This window comes from Beta vulgaris, chromosome 4, assembly GCF_026745355.1.
Source record: "Beta vulgaris subsp. vulgaris cultivar EL10 chromosome 4, EL10.2, whole genome shotgun sequence".
Lineage (NCBI taxonomy): Eukaryota > Viridiplantae > Streptophyta > Magnoliopsida > Caryophyllales > Amaranthaceae > Beta > Beta vulgaris.
This window is the reverse complement of record NC_079205.1, coordinates 6,753,556-6,774,141: the sequence shown is the minus strand read 5'-3', so window position 1 is coordinate 6,774,141 and position 20,586 is coordinate 6,753,556. Positions and strand designations below refer to the sequence as shown.

The following is a 20,586-nucleotide window of genomic DNA, read 5'->3' as shown; positions in this document are numbered from 1 at the left end:
ACAAATTGCTGAGAAAAATGAAAAAAATGTGTTCAAAAAGTGAAAATCAATGCTCAAAATGAAAATCAAAGTGATAATAAAAGTTGTGTGAGATTTCGATTTAAGTTGGTGTTTAGACTAGCTTGGGGGAGCATTTACCCTCTAGTTTGTACTCTACTTTACCCATTTTGCACCAAATTTCTAAATTGTTATCCACACCTTTAACCTATCCGTATTACAACCTTAATAAAGTCTCTTTTGACTTCTAGATTGGACTTGGTCAATTTTAGTAGTGGCGGGTTAGATATTGTGCAAGTCATGATAAGGGTCATCAAAAAAGTGATGGAAGCGAGCTATTATGGTTGAGGATCCCTAGGGAGGAGTCAAACTCGGGACTTGGAAGTGGAGAGGAGTGAGAAATCACTTTTATAAAGCCTATTTTTCAAGGATTCTCGGTTGACTGGTGGATTATATCTCTTGAGTCACTCTTGTGATTCCTAGTCATCTTCCTGTTTTATATTTGGTTGATATTCTAAATCTTGTTATGAACTCATTTAACTTGCATGTCATGTTTGTAGCTTCGCTTATAGAGCATTTAGGCTAGTTTGTTGCATAATTTTTATTTTTCGTCTTTTTCTCCTCTTGATCTCTTTCTTCTTTCTCATTCTTGGTTTACTTGAGGACAAGTAAAATGCTAAGCTTGGGGGAGTTTGATAAGTGCGTTAACGCACTTTATGAGATCCTTTTAGCTTGGTTTGATCCTCTTTATTCCCTTTTCGTCCCTCTTTCTTCTTTATTTCCTACTCAATTTTTCTCACTTGATCATTGTTGATCATAGTGATACTTTGCTAGATTTTCAGTCAATTTTGACTCAATTTCTAGTACATTTGCTTTCACCGTGTTTTCATATGCTTTGATTGCAGGTATAACCTTTTCCGAGGTCGAGGTTGGGAGATACAACATAAGGAAGGAGTTAGAGAAGCCACGCAGAGGCTCATGTGCCCTCGCACCACTCTCTAGGTGTTCTCCCAAGATGGTGCGCCCGCTATATCTGGAGCTTTTGAAGCCCAAATGTCAGAAGGAATGGTGTCCGCGGACCAACCATGCATGTAGTACGCCTGCACCACCTTGGTGTGCCCACACCGTTCGATACTTCATGCCAAGTTTGAGGCAGAAAGAATGTTGCACCCGCACCATTCAAATTTGTGAAGAAGAAAATTACGAGCCTTGCCTTAAAACAATGGATTTGTTTAGTTCTGAGACTTATGCTTTATTCTATGTTTTAGAGAGTAATATTAGGGGATATACTAGAGAGAAAAAAAACACCTTAGTTTTGTCAATGATTTGAGATTCTAGATCATAGTTTGTGATTCCTACACATTGAAGGTACTTTATAATTCAATCAATTTCAATTCAATTTTTATTCTCTCTTTTGATTGTTATTCTTTGTTCTTCCACATTATTAGATCTCATTTAATGTAATTTCTTAATTTATTATCTTTATTAGAATTACTATTCCTTAATCATATTTAGTCCTAGATTAGTTATGAAATTCATGTTTTTATTATTAGAATCCTTGACTAGTGAGTAGTTTTCTATCTAGGGTTAGGGTGAAAGTATGGATTTGGATTTAAATGTATTGTTAATGTGAATGTGATGATCTAAAGATGATTATGCATTTATCTTGGCGTTTTGAGGCCTTAGGATATATACTGATCACATTTATACTTTTTTATTTTGATTTTAAATATTCTTAATCGATTTTTGAACTTTTTTTATCCTCCCCATGAATCAACTTAATTTATAGGCCAAGATATTGGGTAGAAATTAAAGGGATCTTTTATTAGGGGTTTTCTATACTTATTAAATCTCTTAATTAATTGACTAAAGACCATTCGAGAGAGAATTCAATTGATTGATTAAGAGATTATTCTTGAGGACCATTCGAGAGAGGACTTACATGTTAGAGAAAAACTAAACCTTGCATAATTGCCGCCTTTGAATCACTATTGCATTAATAATCGTTGTCCACTTTGATATATATTAGTAACCTTAACTCTAGTATTTTTCTATTTGATATTTCATCTCGTGTTATTTGCTAGATCTTTGATAATAGTTAGTTATAGTTGTTACCAAATCATTTTTAACCCCCCAAAAAATCCCTCAATTAGGTAATCTACACTTGATAGACTTTAAATAATCCCATTTTCACTGTGGATCGACCCACTTGCATTTACTACGTTCTTAGTAATTGCTTGTTAGGTTATTACAAATATTGTTTGAAAAGCAATTTTTGGTGCCTTAACGACACACTAAAACCTCTTATCACTGATCTGGCAAAGCAGGTCATGTTGGAGATTCAAGAGAAAGTTCATTTGGATACTGGCAATCTTGAACTTAATCAGTAAGAAAAGAAGGCTAGTGAAGTATGTTGGTTTGAACAAGGCTATGAATAGTTTTTTACAGCAGAAGGTGAAAGGTGGTTGAATTAAAGGAGGAGATTATAATACCACATACTTTCATGCATGCTTGAGAAAGAGAGGATGTCGTAATCATATTTGTAGATTGAAAGATATGAATGGTGTTTGGGTTGATGATCAGAAGAGACCGGAAGAAGTTTTTTTGCAGTATTATGAGGGTTTGTTAAGGCAACATCAAAATTTATAGAAGAGGGCGAGCAAGATTGTAATATAAAGGGAAATTTTCTCAGGTACCCCTGAGATTTGACGTAATTCCCAAATTACCCCTCACATTTGGGGAATTCCTCAGATACCCCTGAGGTTTGGGTTTGGGCTCAAGATACCCTTACTATGGACGGAACCCTAACGCCGTTAGGTTTTCTCCCTCTCTCTCCCTAATTTTCTCTCTCCTCCCATTCCCCCACCCACTGCCAACACCCTTCCCCCAGCCGGCGACCAGCAGCAGGCGACCACCACCCACTCCGGCGCCGACGACCCTATGGCCAGAACAGCAGCACCCCAGCGACCCTACCCATTCCTTTCGCCGGCCTAAACAGCAACACCCCTGGCGACCCTTCCCTCTCCATTTCCCCCACCCTCGACACCTCACCCTAGCCCTCCCTTCGTCGGCCAGAACAACAACACCCTGACACAACACCACGCCCTCCCTCCTTTCCCCCTATCGGAAATGTCCCCTTTTTCCTGTCTCCCACAGTAAGTCGACCCCCTTCCCTTCGCCACCCAGATACGCCGCCCACAAACCCTTAAATCCGCCCTCAAAACCACCCTAGGCTGTCGTTCTGCTGTTCTGGCCGGCGCCAATGCCGAGGGTGAGGGAATCGGGAATGGGGAAGGGAGGGGTAGGTTCGCCGACGCCGGAGTAGGGGAGGGGGGTTTGGTAGTGGGTGGGAGAATGGGAGGAGAGAGAAAATGGGGGAGAGAGAGGGGGGAAAACCTAACGGCGTTAGTGTTCCGTCCATAGTAAGGGTATCTTGAGCCCAAACATAAACCTCAGGGGTATTTGAGAAATTCCCCAAATGTGGGGGGTAATTTGGGAATTACGTCAAACCTCAGGGGTACATGAGGAAATTTCCTTAATATAAAAGAAGGGGTGATTGTGGATAATGCTTAGAGTTAGAGACCGTGTAGAAGGTTCATTGATGATGTTAAACATTGCTATTAAGGAAACCAAGGGTCCTGGTTCAGATGGCTACATCAGTGGCTTTAATTTTGTAATTAAGGAAGCTTGGAATCGTATAGCACCTAATATCACATCTGCCATCTTGGACTTCTTTCAGAGTGGAAAGCTCTTAAAGCATGTGAATGCTACAATCTTGTGTTTAATTCCTAAATTTGAACAACTTATAGATGTCACATAATTTAGACCCATAGCTCGCTGTAATTTTTTATACATAATCATTTCAAAAATGATTTGTAGTAGACTCACTGAGGTTCCGTCTATCCTGGTTAATCAGGTTCAAAGTGCTTTTGCGCAAAATAGAGTTATTCTTAATATGACTTTGTCAAGATATTATGAAGCAATATAGAACAAAGAATGGACCTGCTAGATGCACTATCAAAGTGGATTTAAGAAAAGCCTATGATTTTTTACATTAGGATTTCATTAGGGATTTGCTGGTGGGATTGAGTTTTTCTGAAAAATTCATTGATTGGGTGATGCTCTATGTGACCTCTCCATCCTTCACTTTAAGCATTAATGGTAGCTTATGTGGATTTTTCAAAGGAAAGAAGGGCATCAGACAAGCTAAGGTGATCGAATGTCACCTCTTTTATTTGTCTAAGCAATGGAATACTCCTCAAGATTGATGAGTAAAAAGGATGAATTTACATTCCATTACAGATATGTACCTTTAAAAATCAGTCACTTGATTTTTGTAGATGATCTAATGCTTTATGCAAAGGTAAGGTTTAATCAGCTGTTTTGACGAAAAGAGCTATGTTAGCTTTCTCGGATGTTTCCGGTTTACATCCTAGCAAGGAGAAAACTACTATATATTTTGGGAATGTAAAAAATGAGATTGAAGATAGAATTTCGCAAGCTACTGACTTTCAGGATAGGCCGCTTCCTTTCAGATATATGGGGATGCTAATGACTGCTAGGTAATTATCGCAGACTGTGGTGTTATTGTTGATAAAATGTTAAAAAGGATTTTACGTTGAAGTTCAAGGCATTTATCCAATGCTTCCAGGGTCAGTTTAATCAATGTTGTGCTGATTAGTTTACACACCTATTGGGCTCAAATTTCTTATTGCTTAAAAATGTGATAATGAAGATTATTGCAAAACTTTATTTTCTATGGGCCGGGAAGACAAAGAGTATTTGCATAGGCCTTCTCCTATTGTATTTATATTCTTTAAATATAGACACGAAATTAATATAATTACCTATTTTCTTAACTCTAAGAACATAGTTAACCATACTAATTTTATATTTCTAATTTAGCACAAAGTTCCAATATGTTAATGACATTATCAAAACATGACTAAAAACATAACTAGACCTAAACTTCTATATCTTCAAGTTCTTGATCTTTCATGAACATCCAATCTTAATAGCTTTCTTAGATCGCTATTATCACATACATACATATATATTATACCATAAAGCTGTAATCATCATCAAAATAATATTGACTTAGAGTCACAACACAAGGGATCATGACAAATAAAGAAGCTGCCTCTATCATAAGTTTGACCAATTTATTAGAACAAGATACCGGACACTTACCTCAGTACACGAGGGTTAAGTAACTAACTACTGTTTCTGAGGAGCTTTGGCGCTAATGTTGGACGTTTATCTTATGGGTATCGGATTTTCTAGTGAATTAGGCTTAACTTTTGGATTCAATCGGGCCTGCTCCTTTTCAGAAACGTTGAATGGCCCATAAGTTTAAATGGGGTGTAACACGCACCGAACTGCATTTTCCACATGTTAGAAACCTGAATTTTGCAAGTTACAATCTTTTAATAAAAACTGTGCACTAATCAATTATATCCTTGTTGGCCAGTAGCAGAGGAGCACCATGTGGGGCTGGGGGAGGGGGTAATAATTGAGTAAGAACTTCACCAACCTCTAATCTCCACTGCCTATATAAGCTTCGCATATATTACCCAAGATTCATATGCCATTTCAAGCTAAGTGGTATATAAGATATAATCCAAGCTTTATAGCATACTATTTACTATGGCTTTCGCTTTGTTTTCTATACTTCTTCCTATCTTATTGTTAGCCGTCCCTACATCTCAGCATTACCTGCATCATAAAACCCATAGCCATGGCCTAAAATCACTCCATTTCACACTCTACCTACATGAAACATTCAACAAAACAGCCTACTTCATAGTGAAAGGCGTAGCTGGGCCAAGTGGTATCACCACAACATCAAACCCTTTCGGATCTTTGTTTGCTTTCCATGACCCCCTTACCGAAACACCCAACCCATCCTCAAAGGTGCTGGGGTACACCGAGGGTTCCGCCGTCACGTCGAGCTTTGATGGGGAACGAACCACTTGCCTATCCAGGGTAACTTTGAACTTGAAAGGATACAAAGGTGAGCTTTTGAATGTTGGGACTGCTCACTATACTCAAGTTTCGGAACTTCCTTTTGTTGGTGGCACTGGTGACTTTAGGTTTGTTCAAGGCTATATGACCACATCTGTTGTTGATCTTAGAGGTCACACAACTTGTTATAAGATTGATTTTAATCTCTTTTGGCCTCCTTATGCGGCTCTAGCACACTACTAATAATACTTCCGCAATCCGCAGTTTTAAATTTTTTTTTTCCTTAAACTGTTATCGTTGGCAATCTAGTAATCTCTGTATTTTTTTTTTTTTGAGGGGTAGTAATCTCTGTATTTCTGCTACATCTTTTATTACTTAATAAATGTGTGAGTGTGTAATAAAATAATTCATTTGGGTTTTTTTAATTACTATATTTTTTCTGGATGGTTATTTATTTTCAATTGGTATATTGCATAAAGTTTCTTTATTTGAGGTATTTGGCCCACCATAAAGTAATACTATTATATTTGTTTTTTTCTTTTTCCACCCAAAAGTACTATTTTCATTTTTTTCCACCATATTTAACATTAAGGGCTTGTTCTCTTCGCCATAAAACAGCTGAACTGAACTGAACTGAATTGAACTGAACTGAATTGAACTGAACTGATCTGAACTGAACTGATCTGAACTGAACTGAACTGAATTGAACTGAACTGAACTGAACTGAAATGAATAGTGATATGTGAGAGTAAAAGTATTGTCACGAGCTGAACTGAACTGAACTGAACTGAACTGGTCTGAACTGAACTGAACTGAACTGATCTGAACTGAACTGAACTGAACTGAATTGAACTGAACTGAACTGAATTGAACTGAACTGAACTGAACTGAAAATAAGCTGGGGAGGATAGGCCCTAAATGTATCAAAAAATACTCTGCAACAAGCTTGAAAGTGACATTGCCTAAATTGTTTTGCATACAACAATGTAGAAATTAAAAAAAAGGAATAGGCTATTGAATCTTCTTTGTAATGAAAAAGAGAACTGAGTTTGAAGTACCAGAAGTTCAATTTATAAACGTAGTTATTGAATTACCATGAGTTTTTAGTAAATTTAGTTAATTGTTAAATGGGCCTTGATTTGTTGATAGAAGAGAGCTTAGACAAATTACAAATCCGAAGAAGGTCTCATCATAAAACCAATTGGGAATAAAATGAGTAACACCAATTATAACTCCTCAAGCTTACAATGTTGTCTATTTCTCTCCTCAAAATTAATGCGGCTTAAGATATGGGTTATTTATTATTGAGTCATGTAGTGTTTTGATGATTGTAAACAAATGCGGATTATCTAACTAACATGTGTGTTTGAGATGTACATTTATTCCCCTTAACAAACAAGTCATGCATATATACGAAGGAAATATCAAAATAAGATAAGCACATCATACAAAGAACGTTCATCATTTAAGGATCTAGACTTAATCATGCTTGGCTATAAGCATCATACATATTCTTCCTCCTTTTGTCATTATCGAAAAAGATCATCTAGTCTTACACACATTTGTTTTAGGTAAATCATATACACATATTATTATATGCTACATTTACCACAATAAAGGTTAAAAATCTGATAGTCCCAAAAGCCTCAAGAATCTCAATTTTCAGGATGCATGTGCTACACAAATTCCAACTCATAATCCAAAGACCCAACGTCAAAACCATCGAAGGAACTTGGCAAATAAGAAAATAAAAGTCAAGAAAATAAATCAGATTTGAAATTGAAGAATGCATTAAGAGATAGGATATTGTAATATCCGGCTCAAAGAAATATGAAAGAAGATTATTCATGGAACTATTTGTGTAGAGGAAACTTGAGATATATCTTGTGCTCTATGATTTAGACTTTTAATAAGAGGTTCTCAACAATAATTAGAGTTGATCACTTCACCTCACATTTTTGAAATTTCTGCCAAACCTCACACACATTCACCTTTATATATATATATATATATATATATATATATATATATATATATATAATATATATATATATATATATATATATATATATATATATATATATATATACTATACATATATATATATTTATATATACATATACATATAGATATATTTATATATATATATAGATACATATACATATACATATACATACATATAAATAGATACATATCTATATATATATATATACTATAACATATACATATATATACATATACATATACATATATACATATACATATATATAAATATACATATACATATATATATATACATATACATATATATAATACATATCATATATATATATACATATACATATATATATTACTATACATATATATATATACATATACATATATATATATATATATATATATATATATATATATATATATATATATAAATATGAAGTTCATTTTTACTCAACCAACTGTGAGTAACTCATTACCTGCAGAAACTTGAACGAGTTCATCTTTGTGATAAAGTTATTCCAAATTTTCGCTTATGTTCCTCTTCTGAAATGATCATATTCACGAGTAAGCATTTTAACAACCATGTGAAATATTGACTTCTAGGAAATAATAAAGACTTAATCACCCTTGTTTGTTTGTTTGTTTTTTTTTTTTTTTCATTTTCCTCCCTTCTTATTTGTTGTTTATAAACAAGGGTGTAATTAGAAGTTGTTGCACTTTTCCTACAATGTTACATTTGCCAACCACAAAGAAGTAATTGCTTAGTCACACATATTTGAAATCCACCACTAAGAATGAAATGATAAATGTCCATTCCTTTTTTATTCCCCCTGAGTTTCTTACCATTCCTTCATTAGAAACTTATATGAGTAATTTCATCTAATGATATATCTTTCTAAGGATCAATTGATAAAACATAGAATACTTGCTTCTCACTTCTTTCATAACTTCCCCCTCAAAATGTATTTACCATTCATCAGTCTTATGCATCATTGAATCATAAAAAGTCATGAATTTTAAATTAGAGCACATGGAAATTAGGAGATTTGAAGTGATAGGATATGAATGGAATGAGGAATTAATGAATCAAAGGGTATTTCAAGAAATGTGGTGTGAACTAATGATAGTTGGCTAAGAGTAGGTTTTTCCCCTCTAAAAGTTAATTGAAATATAGTATGGGAATCTACCTGCTGTCTTGTTTGACAGCATCCACAATTCTATTATGAGACCTCTAACACTCTTAGGCAAGTGATTATGCATTTACAACACAAAAATTAAGCGTAAAATATTTACGCTAGTGTAAATATAATCACTTCAACTTTAGTATGCGTAAGAAACCCAATTCGACAAAACTTTTGGAAAAGAACATGTTTATACTCAAGTCATACTTCATTTTAGTCTTGTTCCTCTAAACAGTCCATGAATAGGTGAATTATACAGAACATATATTCACATAATCTAAATCAAGACTTGTAAAAGTTATGCATTCATATTAATAATCTAACAATGTAGTTTATTAAACTTAATACAATGTGAATAGGATCATCATAATTAAGTCACATTTCACCATGAATATAAAATTACCTCAAATATTGGACTGATTTTGATGACTTACTTTTGAGTTCATGAATTGTTAGTTGCATCATTTTGATGCCTTCACGTCTTATGAAAACTTTCATTCCAACTCAGCTCATCATACTCATCATTCTTCAAAAGTTCCTCGACATGTTTTTGTTCTTGCACATTATATTCCAAGAGAATAGTTGTGTTACCTTATCATGCTCACGTACACATTTGCGTATAAGGTTAGCAAAAACCCTTGCATACAGTAGTTAGTTGTACCAAAAATATTATCCATATAACTATGCACAACTACTAATTTAATTCCCCTTGAATACAAAAATTATTGATAATTTTAAAGAAAAAACTTGATGTTTTTATTCATAGATTTCCAGCAAAAAAGATTATTTTGAACACATTGAAAATTTATGTGGAACAATCTTAATTCCATGTAAGCAACAACAAAAAAATTCAATTATCTCATGACATAGTTACATGAATAAAAGTTTCCTCAAAGTCAATACCTTTATTTAGTTGTTCCTCTTAATAACTAACAGTCATAAAGTTCCTTTGTCGATGTCATTGTGATATAAATACTTCTTATCTTCCGGTAAGAGGCAAGGAACTCGATTACTGAAAGTATCACTAGTGGAAAAAACCTTATCTATCACTTAGTAACAGATGCAGTTTTTGTAAAATCGCATCTGAAAATCAACATAAAAAATGAGAGGGAAGGCTAAGAGGACAATCTGATGCAGTCCTTTTATGGATCGCATCGGATTTTAGAATCTGATGCTGTTTTTTATGGACCGCATCATATTTCAGTCCATAAAATAAAAAGAAAATGTAGCCCACTATGGACCATAAAACGCGGCCCAATCTCCTATCTCAACCGGTCCCCTTATTACTAACTCTCCCCATTTTTCTCTCGACCCAAAATCTTATCTCTCTTTGCTAAACCTAACTCTCCTCTAACATCCTTCCTCAATCTGCCGACGCCCCCCCCTCTTAATAACTAACAGTCATAAAGTTCCTTTGTCGATGTCACTGTGATATGAATACTTCTTATCTTCCGGTAAGAGACAAGGAACTCGATTACTGAAAGTATCACTAGTGGAAAAAACCTTATCTGTCACTTAGTATAACACATGCTGTTTTTGTAAAACCGCATCTGAAAATCAACATAAAAAAATGAGAGGGAAGGCTAAGAGGACAATCTGATGCGGTCCTTTTATGGACCGCATCAGATTTTAGAATATGATGCGGTTTTTTATGGACCGCATCAAATTTCAGTCCATAAAATAAAAAGAAAATGTAGCCCACTATGGAAAATAAAGTGCGGCCCAATCTCCTATCTCAACCGGTCCCCTTATTTCTAACTCTCCCCATTTTTCTCTCGCCCCAAAACCTTATCTCACTTTTCTAAACCTAAATCTCCTCTAACCTCCTTCCTCAATCCACCGACGTGCCCCCTCTCTCCGTGCTCCTCTCTCCTCAACGTAATTCGCGCCTTGAATCTATCGCCTCTACTTTTTCCGCATTTCCCTCTTAGAAAATTCGACGGACTCTTAAGCTTCATCGTTCATTGTTCTCGAAAAATCTGCAGTTCTCGTTCGTTGTTCATCGAAAGCTCGCCGATTCCGTTCGTTGTTCGTCGAAAACCCTCAGTTTTGTCATCTCTTGAGCTTCAGAAACTCGTCGTCTCTTAAGCTTCATCGCCGCACACAAAATCACCATTCTCTTCATCATCGTCGTTCATCGAAAGCAATAACTGCTTTGTCATCTCTCTCTTCACATCAATTATAATTTTGTTGGTAAATAGGTTTTTTTATTTAGGATTTCGTGTATTATTAGTTTATAATTAGTTTTTCGAGTTTATTATATATTTTGTAGATCTAGGGTTTTAGTTTTGTATTTTAGTTTTGAATTTTTTTCTTTCTCTTTTCGATTCTGTTTATATGTTATATATATTTTTGTAAGTTTTTATTTTTTTTTGTACAAGTTTGTCAGATTTTTGTATTTTTTGTGCACAATTTCATTTTTTGATTAGATGTATAATTTTTTTTTTCTGTATTTTGTATATATGTATAATTATTGAGTATATTTTATATGAAAATTGTTGAGCTTGTTGTTGTCTGTTGTTAGTAGTAAAATATGACATTACTTAGTGTTGCTTCATGTTTAATTAGAGAGGAATAAAACCTGATGCTTCATGGCAGGCTGGCAGCGCGCCACTTTTTATTTTTATTTTTCAGCACCTACAATCTGATGCAGTTGTTGTGAAAATCGCATCAGATTCTCACTATACTGATGCGGTTTTTAACCGCAGCAGTTTTTTTAGGTGAGCTGATGCGGGCCCACCTGATGTGGACCAAAATCGCATCAATAAGCCCGATTTTGACCGCATCTGATGGGCTTTTTTCCACGAGTGTATGGAACTGCCTGTTCCTACTAATTGTATAGGAACTCGTTTTCATATATTGATTAAGTTGAACTTCTATTTCAGGAATTTGAACTTGATATTCATATTTTAAACTTTTCTCATGAGGTCACATAGCTGGTTATTGTTGTTTTTGAGAGTGACATATTTCATGTTAGGAACTCATTGCGCCATGGGAACATGTGACACCAGCATAAAAACCATCTTAACCTCTTTACCGGGAAGAAATAAGTTATTTTAAATCAAAATAATATGTTCACTCATTACTGTGCACATTATTTTCTTTGTTGTAAACTTTGTATGGTTGACAATTGAAGGCGCACCACAAGAACATCGCCTATCTACTTATATCTTTCAAAATCATAACATTCTAACTTTATCGTTTCATCAAAAAGGGGGAATATTGTTGAATCATGTAGTGTTTTGATAAATGTAAACAAATGATGATTATCTAATGAACATGTGTGTTTGAGATGTGCATATTACATTAACATAGAACAAGTCATGGAAGGTTAACTATATCACGTGATGAGCAGTTCCTAGAAGAAATCCAATAGGTGAAGTTCCTGAGGAATAAATCTAATTAATGAGAGAAGAAGTCTGATTATACAGATGTGCTACTAGATTTTATATAAGTTCTTAAGATGGACCAAGCATGAAGAGCTCAATAAAAATGATATAGAAGCAAACATAAACAAAGTTGCTAAAAGAGTTCCTAGAAGGAACACAAACATAATAGTTTCTAGGTATATCCTAAGAGGAACGTTGAATAATATGCAGAGTTCCTGAGTGGGAGCAGTTCCTGAAGTTTCGTAGTTGAAAGAAGCAGTTCCTGAGTAGGTTCTATAAGTGCAAAGTACCTTAAAGGAACTAGCACATGGAATAGTTCCAGAGGTGGAGCTATCACCATGAGGTTCTTGAGTTATTGGAGCAACATGGATCATGAAGGCAGAAAATATGATTTTATTTTCTAGGATTCATGTAAGTATATGGAAACGTGAAAGGTAATCGACCAAGGTGTGAAAAGAAACTCGTGAAAGGTATTTAAAAGTCAGTAGCGTGTTGCATATTATTATCTTAATCTGCAGGATTTATTTAGAGTTTGTTTCTTAATAAATCTCTACTTGATTAATTGTTTTTAAATAATATGCAATAGTCGTTATAGGATAAGTTTTAGTTAAACGATTAGTTTTAAATAAAATTGGTTTTAATTTAGGATTATGATTTTTATATCTTGAATTTATTTAATCTTATCTTATCAATTTTTGGAAAATGAAAAGCCTAGATTTATATTACGTATAATGAGTTTTTGTGAGTGCAACAACTTGACGCGAGTTCCTGTGCGCACATAAACTCATGTACTTATGTCAGGTTAATGAAAAAAGTTTTTAGTAAAATATTTTTGCAGAAGCAAATAGATAAAAGGTGAGTTTTGGAAAAATATATCTTGGATTATATTTTGATAAAAACATTGCTTTTTGTCCAAGTATTTATTTCTTTTTTTTTTTTTTTTACTTTAACTCTTTTACTGTAAACATGATTTAAGTAGTGCCCAAGTCTTTCACTGCTTTCTCCCCAAATTTCTCATAAAGAACTGATCATGGTAAGTGTTTAAAAATTAGCAAACTTACTGTTAGTGGAGGAATTAGTGGGATTGTGGTTATGTCTTGAGCGTACTATAAATAGATGCTTATGTCTTCATTTCAAATTGTTTGACTGGTGTCTTTCCACCCTCCTCAGGGTGGGCTTACTACTATCCAACCCACATATTCACTACCTCTCTCACCCCAAATGCGCACTCGCGCTTCCCATGGGATTGTTAAACCCAACCCACGGTATGCCTTGACGACTAAAACCCCAAGTCCAGCACCACAAAAATCCCCATTACCCACATCTCACAAAAAGGCCTTGGCTAACCCACTTAGGAATGCGACCATACAGGATGAATATAGTATTTTAATAGTCACTAGTAGAATAAATGCTATTTGCTGCGGTAATATTGCTGCGGTTTTCCCCATACGCAGCAATATATCACGTAAAATAAAAGAAAAAATATAAAATAACCATATTGCTGCGGTTTTGGCCAAAAACCGCAGCAATATGCTTTCAACGTTAAATTTTTGAGAAAAATTTGACTTTTTGACCAGAAATATTGCTGCGGTTTTTTGCTAAAACCGCAGCAATATATTAAAATATTATTAAAAAATAATATTTTAATATCGCCATTAATTTCATAAGTCTATTGCTGCGGTTCCTTAAACAACCGCAGTAATAGAATTTTTTTTCAATATAAAACGCGCGGCCCAATTAGTAGGGTTTCCCCCTTAGTCATCTAAACAACATCAGTCGTTTTCTTCCTCTCCTCTCCTATCCTTTCCTCTTCCTCTCTCTCTCCTCTTCCTCTTCCTACTCTCCTCTAAACATGGCTGGGTACGTCTCTCCTTGACCCGATACGTACTCAAGACGTACACATAATTGACCTAGGTGTACCCAGTAGCTTCTAGCCGCACCAAGTTAGTTTCTGTGGATGCATTTTGGCCGTAGTCGTAACGCACCTGTACCAGGGTACGCGATTCGAGCCTGCAGGAGCGTACCCGTGCTTCAGAGCTCTCCTCCTTCGCCGGCCATCCTTCGCCAGCACCGACCTCTCGCTCGCTCGACTTTTCGCTCGTCGCTCGACTTTTCGCTCGTTCGTCGGCCCTTCGTCGTTCTTTCGTCGGCCCTTCGTTGCTCCTTCGTCGGCCCTTCGTCGCTCAACATCTTCGTCGTTCCTTCGTCGGCCCTTCGTCGTCGCTCAACATCTTCGTCGTTCGTGTCGGCCCTTCGTCCTTTGTGGTTTGCCGTGTGTTTCTCAGTTTTCAGATTGTAATATTATGTTCCCTCGTGTGTTCCTCATGTTTTGAGATTTTCAGATTGTATCTTCTTTTTTCGATTTTCATATTTATTTGTAATATTTTTGTTTTTTGTTTTTTTAGTTACAGTTTCTTAATGTTATAGTTACAATTTTTAGTATTATTTGTTCTTATTAGTCATTTACTGATAATTGTTTTTTTAATTTTGCTTTTCTATTTTACATTTTATTCTTTTGTAATATTGATGTAATTAGATTTTTCATCTTTATATATTAATAAACATTTATCTTCAGTTTGTCTGCAAATTTAATGGATAGTGAATGTGTTAACTGTTTGGCTTTAATATTTCAACTTTAATTGGCAAAAAAAAAAAAAAAAAAATTTTTGTACCAGGTCATATTGCTGCGGTTTTGACCAGAAACCGCAGCAATATACTGAATTTTTTTTGAAATAAAATAATAATATTGTTGCGGTTTCAGAAAACCGCAGCAATATGTTGAGATATTGCTGCGGTTTAAAACCGCAGCAATATAATTAATACCTATTGCTGCCCCCTTAATTGCTGCGCGCCCAAAACCGCAGCAATATGGCACTTTTTAACCGCAGCAAATAGCATTTATTCTACTAGTGAGTAACAAGGACTTGTAATTTGATGCCTAAGCCAGCGGGGGTGAATATTTTTAACTGTATATTGATTTGGCATCATAAAGTCAAAGCTAACAATGAACCTGAAAAGCATAAAGCATTTGCGTCTGGGTTGTGATGGCAGGTCGCATGAAAAAGGAGTAGATTGAGATGAGATGTTATGCGCGGTTGTCCGCTCGATAACCATTCGGACGGTTATCAGTCTGCTATGGCTCGCAAGTGGAAAATTCATCAACTTGACGTTAAAAATGCAATTTGTTAGGGTGATGTATAGGAGATTATATATATGGATCAACCACCGGGTTTTGTTAACAACAGAGCTCCAAATCATGTTTGTTTGCTGAAGAAAGCTGTATATGGTCTCAAACAAGCTCGCCGAGCTTGGTATCAACAATCTGCAAATTTTATTGCTTCAGATGGGGTTTATCATCGCCAAAAGTGAACCGAGAATATACCTAAGTGAGTTGGTGATGGATTAAGAGGGAAGTGTGAGTATGTTGGGCTGCGGTAGGCTGTTGCATAGTGGGTGTATGCAGCAAGGTGGAGAGTGGGTAATTGGAAATGGGGGCGTAGATGTGTAGGTGTGAGAGGGGGGGGGGATTGTGGGATGGAGAGGGTAGGTGCGTAAGGGGGAAGTAGAATCATCGTTAAGAAATTCATAATCAGAATGTTGATATGGGGCTGTGTCACGGAAAGGTAATATATTTTGCTTAAAGACAACGTGAAGCGAAAAAATGATTTTGAAAATGTGAATATCTAAACACCTATACCCTCGATGCTCAGGTGGATACCCCAAAAAGACTCACAGAGTGCATGTAGGAGACAACTTGTGAGGAGCAGTAGCGAATAAATTAGGAAAACAAAGAAAAACGAAGACACGGATATGATCATACGACAAAGTTTTTCCATAATATGAGTAAGTTGGAGTATTGTTTTTATGGGCTTTCGATGGCAAACTATTTAGGAGATATGTTGTCGTTTTAAGAGCATAAAACCAATAGAAAGGGGGATCGCAACAAACACATGAAATAGGAGGGTATTAATATTATTAATTATACGAATCATCGATCCGTTGTGGTTTTCCATTTTATGAGGAAGTGTGTGGACAAGAAAAATGAAAAACCATCCCAAATTAAACACATTGAAGCTTAAAGGGTTGGTCATTATCAAATTCTCGACCATGATCACATTGGAAAGATTTTATTTGATGTTCGAATTGAGTTACAACATATCGGAAATAAATAAATGATGGGAAAGCTTGAGATTTATATTTGAGAGGAATAGTCAACACAAAATGCATAGAATCATCCAATAATACGAGATAATATTTATGACTCAAACAACTACGAACCGAAGAGGTCCACATATTAGCAAGAATAATATCAAAATCAGACGAAGTATTATTGGTAGAATCATGAAAAAGAAGTTTGTTATGTTATCCTAACTGACATGCAATGCAAACGGGGAAATAAAATACTTATCACGTCGAATGATATTTTTCGATTGAAGTAAACTAAACAATGGTGCTCCTGGATGTCCTACACGACTGTGCCAAATATCTGGAGAAACTACAACAAGAGAGGTGGCAAGATACGTGGATCGAGTGGACTGAGCCTGGGCAACTGGATACAGCTCTCCCGAACTCTCACATCTCGTTATGATACTCCCCCGAAGGTCTTTCACCAAAAAGTCAAAAGGATCAAATTAAATAGAGATAGATTTGTTAGTGGTGCGTGAATTTTCGAACTGATATTAGGTTTTTGATTATTTGAGGGGATATTAGTACATCATGAAGAATAAGTGGGGTGGGAGAGTTGGGAAATTGACCATATAGGAATAAGGTGACCAATACCAACCAAAATGTTATTTTTAGTGCTTAAATTGAACAAGGGAAAGAGATTAGCTCAGTTGTTCATCATGTGGGAGGTTGCACCCGAGTCCTAATACCATTGATTCTGAAAGAGTCGTCGTAGAGAAGGACGAGGCTAACTTTGTAGGAGTCATCGGTGGGTTGTGACTAGTAGCATAGGCATGCTGAGGGACGTGGGCTCTACTAGGTTGATTGGAACGAGGAGGGTGGCTTTGTTGGGTGGGAAAATGTGTTAGGAGTTGGGCCTAAACAACCTAAGCAGCCAATTATTGAAATGCAACCCACAGTTTGGTTTGTGAGGCATTTGGGATTGCTGAAGCATTTGGGCAGTAGACTAGGAAGGCTGGGTACCCTGCTGGTGTTGCTGTTTTGCACCGCGACCTTTCCCGCATCCCTAACCTCCTTTGCCACGATTGCCACGACCACAACCACCACCTCTGCTCTAACTTTGCTGCGATGGTTGGGACGAGGAGGAGGATGGTGCTTTGATGTTGCCGGAACTATGTGCGGGAAGCGCCTGACCTATAACATCCTTGGAAGCACGTATTGATTTTTCAAGCATCCTCAAAGCAAGGTAGAGGCCGAATTTGAGTAATTTGATGAGCAATACCATCATAATCCGAATCTAGTAAACTGGAACAAAGACGTAAAATCAAATCTCTTTCGGACACTATTTGACCGACGGTAGATAGTTGATCTTTCAAGTCTTTGAATTTCTGGCAGTAATAAGTGACAACAGGGAATTTCTCAACAAATAAATTTGTAAACTCTTTTAAAAGATAAGTAGCACACATTCCACCATTATTTTGAAAGATATTGGCGAGTCGATCCCAGGTTATTGTTGATCTTTCAAGTCTTTCAATTTCATGCTTCTTCTTAATTAATTATTTTTGATTACACAAAGTAGTTAACACTTGTTTCTAAATCACATCAAGTTATACTCTCGCAGTTTATTGTAGTTGTTCCGAAACGATTTGTTACATTTTCTAAAATATAATATTGATTATTATGCATAGAATTTGGTAAAGCCAAAACTATAAACATATATACATTGAGACAAAATTGTTTGTGGATTGATGCTATTAATTCCTAGTGATTATTTAGGTCTTGTAACTTTGGGCTGAACTAAACTTAAGTTAAAAAAAAGGGAGAGGAAAGTAGGTGAACTGAATTGAAAATGTAGCCAATAGAATAGGGTCTTAATTAATGTCTTATCTCCTTTATATCATCCTTTCATCCAAAAAGATGTTCTCATTTGTAATTTTTATACGAGTTAATTTACAAGTAAAGAGAATCTTATACCTTACTTCTAATATATTAAAAAAAATATATAGTTGTTTCATTGAATTTATATTATGAAAATTAAACTTTTATCATATTTAAAATCATACCACTAAAGACATTAGCGATGCAAAACGTACATTCACAAACATGAAAATGAAAAATGTGAACATTTTTTTGTGACAGAGGTAACATCTTTTTTATAAGCAGGCCTTGTTATTTTCCTATTAATAGATTGCATGTTACTTTAATGGTTTCAAGGTATCAAATCAATTTACATATACATTCATTGGTTTAGAATATGATTCAATATTTTCCAATAAAGCAAAGCAACTACAATAAAAAAAAATTATTGGATTAAAATGTACAATATGTATTTTAATAGTTTTACTTGTTTGGATAGCAACATGAAACATAAAGGAAGAGAAGGGGAAACAAAGGGAAGGAAAAAGTGGAGTTTCAATTTCTCTCCAAGTCTTTTCTATTTAAAAGGGAATGTAAATATGTAATCATTAAAGATGGAGGGAAAGAGTTTGGATAGGCTTCTCATCGTGAGAGGTCAAAATGACCTTTTATAGGGGCATTTTTAATATTTCGCGTAAAAAGACAAAAAACTGATCATGATCTTTGGTAAGACAACTTATACCAAAGTTTCGTACAATTAGTATTAATACCATAATAACTCTTACTTTGACCTAAGTTTAAGTGAAATTTGGTATCAAATTTGAGTTTTGCTAGCAATTACACTTACTTTGATACCAATTATACTCATTTTGGTATTAACTTTGAGCTTTGGTATCAGTAGTACCAAAGTAACTCTTATTTTAGTACCTCCAAATAACATTGAGCTTTGGTATCAGTAATAACAAAATTTTTGCCCTCTCAAACTTTGAAACCTCTAAATAACTCTTGTTTTGATACCTAGAACTCTTACTTTAATACTTCCTATGAGAGGCCATTTTAACCTCTCACCACACCAACACTTCCTCGAGGAAAAGTGAATCCCTCCTTCCCCCTTCCCCCTTCCCCCTTCCCCCCTCTCCTTCTTTTCCTTTCCCTCCCATGTCTTTCCATTACCTCTCATCTAAATGAGGTTTTAGTAATTTATTAATTCATTATGCATAACTTTCTGCTATAGAATACTTTAAAACAGTCTTAACTTTTTGGGCCAACAACTCTACTGAACTTTGATGTGTTACCTCTAACCACTCTGATACACCCGATACGAATATTGCACTTTTGGTTATGTTTAATCAGAAAATTGATACAACTAGGTCACTACATTTTGTATACAGAAGAGCATGAGGTGTACTTCGAAAAAATTATACAAAAGAAAGAAGAAAGAGAAAACCCATGAAATGTACATTGATTTAACAAAGCACATTATTAAAGTAATAATAAGTGGTGCAATAATTCAGACGTATGCATTCCGGTGTACACGATAGTTTCTATATTAATAGATACACATGCACATGATTCAGGACATAAGAGATAATAATTGTTGTTAAACAACAATGATACGCTGATTTTTTTTCGTATCAAAGGTATAAATTAAAAGATAATCCAATTATTTCCTCTACGTTTTGGAAACAATGAAGACACCATTCATCTTCATTTTTGGAAACAATTATTTCATTTTCTTTATGGCCATGTATCACTCCATTCAATTGAGAATAATGTTTTCAGAGCAATTGATCATGAAGATATAATAGATAATTTTGCTTCAAAGAATATTAGAATGATGACTCTCATAAAGTAAAATATCAATGTTTACGGTTTTATTGAGATACATCATATATGATAAGATCCAAGTAGTATTATTACTTTGTTTCTACATCTTGTTCAGAAAAAATTGTAATATAATGGTAATTTGTTTTCACTAATGCAAAAAAGTCAGTTGATCCGATCAAAATGAGTTCAACTGATATGTAGATGGATAATAGTTGATAGGGGTGGAGCTCCTAGGGAAAGTTAACTCA

At 35.1% G+C, this 20,586-nt stretch overlaps 1 protein-coding gene across 1 annotated transcript; it reads left to right on the top strand.

The window, feature by feature from the left end:
- Positions 1–5,643: 5,643 nt before the first annotated feature.
- Positions 5,644–6,204, top strand: LOC109136433 (dirigent protein 1). The gene has a single exon (XM_019252534.2). It carries the CDS (start codon positions 5,644–5,646, stop codon positions 6,202–6,204), a length of 561 nt encoding a protein of 186 aa, XP_019108079.2.
- The last annotated feature ends 14,382 nt before the right edge of the window (positions 6,205–20,586 follow it).

What these genes read in the sequence shown, in the direction of transcription:
- LOC109136433 (XM_019252534.2), top strand. Translation starts at nt 5,644, where the DNA reads ATGGCTTTCGCTTTGTTTTCTATACTTCTTCCTATCTTATTGTTAGCC.